At 40.7% G+C, this 8,273-nt stretch overlaps 3 protein-coding genes across 3 annotated transcripts; all 3 read left to right on the top strand.

Annotated features, from left to right (window-relative positions):
* LOC109822873 (glutathione S-transferase T2-like) lies at window positions 678-2,236 on the top strand. The gene has a single exon (XM_020389133.1). The coding sequence runs from the start codon at window positions 765-767 to the stop codon at window positions 1,902-1,904; it is 1,140 nt and encodes a 379-aa protein (XP_020244722.1). The 5' UTR covers window positions 678-764; the 3' UTR covers window positions 1,905-2,236.
* LOC109821692 lies at window positions 2,267-3,885 on the top strand. Its single transcript, XM_020387856.1, has one exon. It carries the CDS (start codon window positions 2,421-2,423, stop codon window positions 3,861-3,863), a length of 1,443 nt encoding a protein of 480 aa, XP_020243445.1. The 5' UTR covers window positions 2,267-2,420; the 3' UTR covers window positions 3,864-3,885.
* LOC109820674 (xyloglucan endotransglucosylase/hydrolase protein 9-like) lies at window positions 6,541-7,916 on the top strand. The gene is made up of 2 exons (XM_020386854.1): window positions 6,541-6,774; window positions 7,076-7,916. Exons 1-2 carry the CDS (start codon window positions 6,615-6,617, stop codon window positions 7,504-7,506), a joined length of 591 nt encoding a protein of 196 aa, XP_020242443.1. The 5' UTR covers window positions 6,541-6,614; the 3' UTR covers window positions 7,507-7,916.

Genomic DNA, 8,273 nt, shown 5'->3' with positions numbered 1-8,273 from the left:
ATATTTTATTACTACAATAAAAATTATAATAAAGTACTATATATTAAAGTATGATAATATAAATAAAATTAATATAATATAATATATTATTTAATAATATTTTCTAATTAATAATATTGAACATATTAATAGTATATTATGATTATTATAAATATTATATTTTAATAAGGAGTCATATTCATGTGCCCTTTTTTTTCCTCTTCATAAATCAGAATCATGGCTAGTTTTTCCAACTCCACCACTAATGCAAAGCACTACTTTCGCAACATTCCAAGTTGACCCTTGCCTGAGTTGTGATACAGTAGTGTTTGCTCTGTTGAGCCACCATGAAGGTTAAATAGGGCGGGTTGGGGGGGAAACAAAAACAAAAACAAAAACCAAATGGACCTAAGACCATATGCAGCAGGGGTTTTTTTGTGGGATATTTGAAGGCAGCTGGGGTTTTTTAAGGGGGTGAAATAAATGAGATCGGAGAGAGGGTGAAAATTTCACCCCGGATGAATCTGACAAGCCCACGCGCGCGCCTTGATGCAAGCGGACACATGGCGAATTTCTATTGGGCAAGCTTTATTTTTTTCCTCCTTATTTTTATTTGATATTTTTTGAGATAAATACAATGAATTAATTTATAATTTTTATACCATTAATTTTCATTTTTCAAACTCTATAAATAGAGACTAACTTTGTGTCATTTGGACACAAAAAAAAATCTGAGTTTCTACACCCTATTCTTCTTCTTTCTACAATTTGAAGCTAGTTTCTTCATGGATCCTTCACAAAACTATCCTAATTTTTCCTACAACTACAACTTTCCTAACCAACCTCAAAATACCCTCCCTCAACCACAACATCCAAATATACAACGCCCCGAAAATACTCAAAATACGGGGATGCAGCCCAATTTTCAAATGCCGTATATGATGCAACCAAATTTCGGCATGCAATATCCTTATCTTCCTTACGGTTATCCTCCAGTTCCGGGAAGCAGCTATGTTCCCTCCCATATGAATTGTCCTAACACGGAGTCGAGTGAGCCAGCGACACCCCGGTTTAGTAGCGGATCTACAGATATCCCAGAATTTTCTACCCAAATGTCTTTGGGAAATGTTGGTGGGGATACTCCTCACAGTTTTCTCCCTCCAACCCAACAATCAGCAAAGAGATCAAGTTATGAAACTTGGACCACCGAAGACAACATACTTTTACTAACTGGTTATTTTCACGTTAGTAATGATAGTGAGTTGGGGAACAACCAAAAGGGTGAAACTTTCTGGGGTAAAATTACACAGTACGTGAATGAGAACGCCAAAAGTGGAAAGGAGAGGATTGTGTCTCGGTGCCATAGTCATTTCAAAGACATCAACAGAAAGATATCCAGTTTCATTGGCTGCTACAGTACTGCATGTAGGGAGAAGCGTAGCGGTTGGTCCGATGAAAACTACATATCCAAGGCAAGAGAGTTGTACTTTGAGAAAATGGGTACGACGTTTAATTTGGTGGATGAGTGGAAGGTGGTTCGTAATCAACCCAAATATATGACAGGAGGAAATGCATCCGGTAGTAGTGGCTCTAAAAGAAAGAGTAGTGGTGAGGATGTTGAATCATCAACTCCTACCCTTGTACGTCCAGAGGGTAGGGACGTGGCAAAGAAGAAAGCTAGAGGTTCCTCTAGTAAAACATCTGTGTCAAGGAAATCAAAGGGGGCAATTGAGGAGGAGTTATCTAAGCTAGTCAGTGCTCATGAAAAATTTGAAGAGAAAAGATCAAGTACTGCTTCAGCTATGAATAACCTGGCTCATTCCAAGAATATGGAGATGTGGTTATTCTTGAAAAACAAACCAGATCGTGACGATGAAGATGAAGAAGCTTATAATATGTTGAGGAAGAACCTGTTTGGAAAATAAGACCTTCTCAAGAAGTTATGATTGTGTGTTTTCTTTCTGATGTTTTTGTGTGCCGTTTGTTTAATTTTGGAGTTGTGTGGGTGCCTATGTTTGTTGAATGTATTAATAAAAGTGTTGTTTATGTTTGAATAAAATTGTTGTTTATGTTTCAATAAAGCCGATTGATAATGACTTCTCACTGCATAATAGTACAAAAGATACAATTACTACTCACTGCAAAAACAAACAAATGTTGAATTGACCTTTCACTGCAAAAAATACAAAGGATGAAATGACTACACCTGCATAATAATACAAAATATGAATTGACAACTCTCTGCACATGCATGCCCTATGACACATGTCTCTGATGTTGCATGCCCTACGACACATGTCTCTGATGTTGCATGCCCTATGACACATGTCTCTGCAATTGCATGTGAATTCAATTATTTGAACAACTACCCTTCATTATATAAACTGATCAGATGCACATCATAAGTATACCTATCAACATTTCAAAAATCATAGCATCCAATGGATCCTTTCCTAAATGAGTTTAGTCTAGAAGAGTTCCAACAACAATGGGAAATAGAAGAAAAAATACTTGATAGGCAGCGAGAACTTCTTGAAGAATTGCAAAGGAGAAGCGAACAACCACGTAAGAGGAAATCCATACATAGAGATCATCATGCAGCGCATGAGAGACTCATGGCCGACTACTTTGCCGAGTCATGCACTTACACTGACGCCCAGTTCCGACGCAGGTATCGAATGAAAAGGCCTCTCTTTCTACGAATTGTGGACTCTATATCAAATTACGACGATTACTTCACACAACGGCGCAATAATGCGGGCAAGCTTGGGTTAACGCCTATCCAGAAGTGTACGGCTGCCATACGCATGCTCGCATATGGAGTCGCAGCCGATGCTTGTGATGAGTACGTCAAGATAGGAGAATCCACTGCTATCGAGTGTACTCGCAAGTTTTGCGAAGGGGTAATAGCATTGTTTCAAGATGAATACTTACGACGACCAAATGTGGAAGACTTGCAGAGGTTGCTCCAAGTTGGACAGGAACGTGGATTCCCAGGGATGATTGGAAGTATTGATTGCATGCACTGGCAGTGGAAAAATTGTCCTAAGGCTTGGCAAGGGCAGTTTACTAGTGGACACAAGGGGACGGCAACAGTTATCCTCGAGGCAGTTGCGTCATATGATTTGTGGATATGGCATGCTTTTTCAGGGCTTCCTGGTAGTTTGAATGACATAAATGTACTAGATAGGTCACCGGTTTTTGACGACATTGAGTCTGGTGAAGCTCCACGGGTAAAATATGATTTGTGGATATGGCATGCTTTTTCAGGGCTTCCTGGTAGTTTGAATGACATAAATGTACTAGACAGGTCACCGGTATTTGACGACATTGAGTCTGGTGAAGCTCCACGGGTAAACTTCACCGTGAATGGGCGGGAGTACAATCTTGCATACTATCTTGCCGACGGAATCTACCCTAAGTGGCCTGTCTTCGTGCAGTCAATTCAAATGCCCCAAGGCAACAAACATCAATTTTTTGCCAAACAACAGGAATCATGCAGGAAGGACGTGGAACGCGCATTCGGGGTACTCCAAGCACGCTTCGCTATTGTCCGCCAACCAGCTAGAATGTGGGATCTTGATGTCTTAGGAAAAATAATGAGGGCGTGCATTATTTTACATAACATGATAGTAGAGGATGAACGAGATACGTATTCGCGAAACTGGGAAAATATCGACTTTGAACCGTCGAACAATGCTAGCTCTAGCGCCTCTTTCAATGTTCAAACAGACGTGTTGCCGGAGTTTCAAGTCCATGTTCAACACCGATCTGAGGCAGATAATCAGACTAGAGCGGAACTACGAGATAAGACCCAACATATTCAGCTGAAGAAGGATCTCATCGAGCACATTTGGCAGAAGTTTGGGACAACCTCCGATTAAATTTTTACCAATTTAGTGTGTGTTTTCTGGCCTGTTTTCAATAATTTGGGTGTGTTTGGTTTTCCGTATGCTTAATAAAATCGTGTGTTATTTTATGTTAATTTAAAAATATTATTGAAAATTAAATTAATAATATATATTTAAATATTATATATTATTTATTGAATTATTAATAAATTATAATTATAAATATATGAGTTATAATAATAATAATAATAATAAAATAGTAATATATATGAAATAGGAAAAAGAATGAATAAATATGGTGGGGTATATGTTGAAGTGAAGTGGTTTATGGTGGGTCCCAAATAAAGTAAAAAACTTTCTGAAAAATCTCCTGCTGTAGAGTTGATAGGGAAATGAAGATTATTGAATTAAATAAAGTGATGTGGCAGGAGAGAAGGAGGTGAAATTTCACCTCCTGCTGGAGATGGTCTAAGTCAGAACTGATTTCGAGACAGTTTTATATCGTTTCACAAACACACCCAGTCTCAACTACCGTGCATTTCTCGTGTACGGTGAGCGGACTCCAGTCCGTGCATTGCAATTTGGTTGAGGGCTGGGATTTGGAGTCCAGGGAGCGAAGAAGCTGGGGAATGCAGATGATGATGGAGGAAAGCAGATGGTACACGTTTGCTCTGTTTTATTGTCTGTGGGAATGGGGGACGTGACGTGTCAAGTGGCCAACAGCTACGTTTGCACGCTCCCCCTCCCGTGCTCTCCCATTCCTCGGCTGCAGACAATAATCTCTTTTTTCTCTTTTTCCCCATTTTAATTTTCTTATTTCACTCACATTTACCCCTTGTTGACAGTGAAAACATATTTTCACAGGAGGAAAATAATTTTAAGCAAATCGGAAAAAATCCACTCCTTACTGTGCACAATAAAACCGGACTAAACTTCTAAGACCATCTCCAACCCATTGCACCAAAATGATACAAAAATCACATCAAACAGTAATACATTTTCAACACATTGTACTATTTTTTGCACCAAAAAAGAACATTCTCAGAATATTCTCAGTATATTCCATTTTATCTACTTTTATATTAAGTAAAAAGTAAAAAATAAATATTAAAAAAAATTAAAAGTAATGAACTGTAATAACGCGGAAATCCAAAGTGCCGCAAAGAATGCGGCACGGTTGGAGGGGAAACAGTTCAACGTAGCTGGCAAAATGCCGCTGTTTTGCCAGCTGCGTTGGAGATGGCCTAAGCTATTAAAATTTTCCTTAAATACCCGTAGACTATTTCCGGACTTATCATCCTCATTATTGAATTTGTCCCGAAATCTCTGAGCTATCACTTGTAGCATCCAACTACATTGCTTTCTTTTATTTTTTTATGAGTCTTCACATGGATTTATGAGAGAAAAAATAATAGTTCAAAGCATAAGACGAAGCTAAAAGTAGTTTAAAGAAGAAATTAATAGCTCCCCGTAAAGATGAGACTAAAAGTAGTTTAAAGAAATACGTGAATGAGATCTGAAGCCAAATAAGTAATTTCATTGCTGAACAAGGAATTTTTTGTTGATGAGTGGCTTTTGAAAGCTTAGAATAAGCATTTTATTTTGTTGTTGTTGCATGTTGATGTTCAAATTTTTTTTATTATTATATAGAAATAAAAGGAAATCCAAATATTGGTCTTCTAAGAAATACTAACTGGCCTACAATGCATGCAAGGCCTGGTTAAGGAAGAAGAAGACGACAACAAAATTTCTCTTTCATTTTCTTTTGATACATTTGACATGTCACCAAGAATCACAGCAACTGGTGGACTTGTTTTAGCAATATTTAATTCAATAAAACTAGAGCTATTATACAGTGAAACATACAGTATAAGTAAACTTCATGATTTTTCTTTTTCCTTGACATGACACAAATCACTTAGGTTAAAAAAATGGCATTAAGTAAAACATAATTCACATAATTTCATCACAATTTTGGATATCATGCTAAAATCCAAACACAACTACCATCATTTATGCGCCATCACGCTGCTCTCATTTTCACGCATCGTTACGTCGGCTCTGATTGAAAAAAGCCACAGCTTATTCATTGCCCATTTTCCTAATTTCACAAAACCCACCAAATTCAAGGACTTAAACTGAAATTTTCCATTTTTAGGTCTCCACATTATTGGACGCCCCGGTACCCTTACCGCCCTCGCATCCTTTATCGTCCATAATGACCATCGAACGGTCAGGATTTCAAATTGGAGACAGCAGGACCAAAGTTAACTTTACCGGATAAAGCTCCAGTACGTGATTCGAGGTACAAAAGATATTTAAATCAGCAAGAGAAGCCTACGCTCACCAGAATGAGACGCACGCAAAAATAAACACATAACAACGGCGGGTCCCACGAGAGAGATGTCGTACTCAGGTGCCATTATTTGTGTCGGGGAGAATTATTGCCTCTCATTACAGCTGTCACGGGCCGAAAATGTACCAGCCTGGCGTCAGAACACACAGCTGGATCTGCCACGTGTTATCATCCGATTGGCTGGCCTGAAGACTCGACCTTTAAAGGTACACTGGTCCCCTATCGTGGTCCAGCTATTAAAGAAACAAGGCCAACGGCTAATTTTTATAATGCTACGTGGATGCTGACGTGGCACGTGGCTTGCGTGGGAAGCCAACGTGGGGTTTTGGGCCTATAAAACGGGAGCAAAGGGGGTCCCTTGGCTCTCACACCAGAGCTCAGGAACCAGTGAAAGCTTCTCATCTCGAGAGCCCCCCAAATCCTCTCTAATGGCGGCCATCAAACTTTCTCTGGGCTCTTTTCTAGTGCTGGGTCTTCTGCTTTTGGCCAATGCAGCCAAGTTTGATGAACTCTTCGAGCCCAGTTGGGCTCTGGATCATGTCGCGTATGATGGCCAATTGCTCCAACTCAAGCTCGACAATTTCTCAGGTTTAGTATTTCCCCCCCAGATCAATCTCAGTTATCAAATTGCTCCCAATATTGCTGCGATGATAGAAAATATACATAAAACGGGAGAAAAAAAAAAGATGAAACTTATGTCAAATCCACTCTAAACGCTTGACGTCATGAGTTTCATGAAATTCACGCTGCCATTGTTGGCCAGGCGCAGCGTGGGTGGCGGCGTGTTTTGAGAAATTAATCACGCGCGCTGAAACTATCGTCAGTATTTGTAAAATATCCCTATGCAATTTATTTAACTAACTAACACTAGCGCATCCATCCATTCCAGGCGCCGGCTTCGCATCCAAGAACAAGTATCTGTACGGAAGAACCACCTCCGAGATAAAGCTCGTCCCAGGCGACTCGCCGCACCGTGACGGCATTCTACATTGGTCGGACGGCCCGCGCCACACGAGTTCGACTACGAGTTCCTCGCAACAGACCGCGCGAGGCCCTACCTCGTCCAGACAACATCTACGTCAACGGCGGGGCAACCGCGAGCAAGTCGCCACACGCTGGCTATTCGCCCACCGCCGACTTCCACTCCTTACTCCATCCTCTGGAGCCGGAAAGCGGGTCGTCTACGCTGCGTGCGACGCAGACCCCGATCAGGGTCTACGAGAAAAGAACGGGGTGTCGACTTCCGACGGACCAGGCGATGGGGGTTTACAGCTCGCTGTGGAAACGCGGACGACTGCGGACGCAGCGGTGGCAAGGTGAAGACGCGATTGTCGCATTCGCCGTTCGTGACGACGTACCGAGAGTTTGAGATTGATGGGTGCAGGGTTGGGGTGGGGATGGAGGAGGAGGAGGAGGGGGTGAGGAGGTGCAAGGGGGAGGCGGGGTACTCGTGGAAGGAGAAGGTGATGGAGGAGGAGTTGAACGTGCACCAGAGTCATCAGTTGATGTGGGTGAGGGCTAAGCACTTGGTGTATGATTACTGTGCGGACGCGGCTAGGTTCCCTTCCAAGCCCAAGGAGTGTTGGTGAGCTAGGAATATTTATGTGATGTACATTAATTAAGATAGGTTTTTTTATTTTTATAGTTTGTTTTCTTCCCGTGTTTATGTGCTGAAAGGTCTGTTTAACGATTAGCGTTTCAATTTACTTGCATTTTAAGCTGTTTTTTTAGTGTGGAGAAGATGAAATTTCCTGCGGTAGGCGCCCGAAACCGAGGATGACATTCACTGAAATTATATTTGTCTCATTTACTGAGGGGCTTTGATGGAGTGCTAAACTAGTTTTAGTTGGAATAAGACTTTATTAGGGATAAAAAAGAGTTTGGGCTGAACCAGTGCTTCTTCGGACTGATTTCGCATCGGAACTCGGCCAGAAAAAAACCGAGTTCCTCATGATTTAAAATAGAACCGGATAAAATTGAGGAAAGGGAAAAATATTTGATCATATAGCAAAGTTGAGGAAAGGGAAAAATATATTGTGATTGTCAACATGAAGACGGAAAATATGGTTTGAAATAGAACCGGATAA

This window comes from Asparagus officinalis, chromosome 8 (genome assembly GCF_001876935.1).
Source record: "Asparagus officinalis chromosome 8, Aspof.V1, whole genome shotgun sequence".
NCBI lineage: Eukaryota > Viridiplantae > Streptophyta > Magnoliopsida > Asparagales > Asparagaceae > Asparagus > Asparagus officinalis.
The sequence above is the reverse complement of the archived record's forward strand: the minus strand, read 5'-3'. Positions and strand labels throughout refer to the sequence as shown.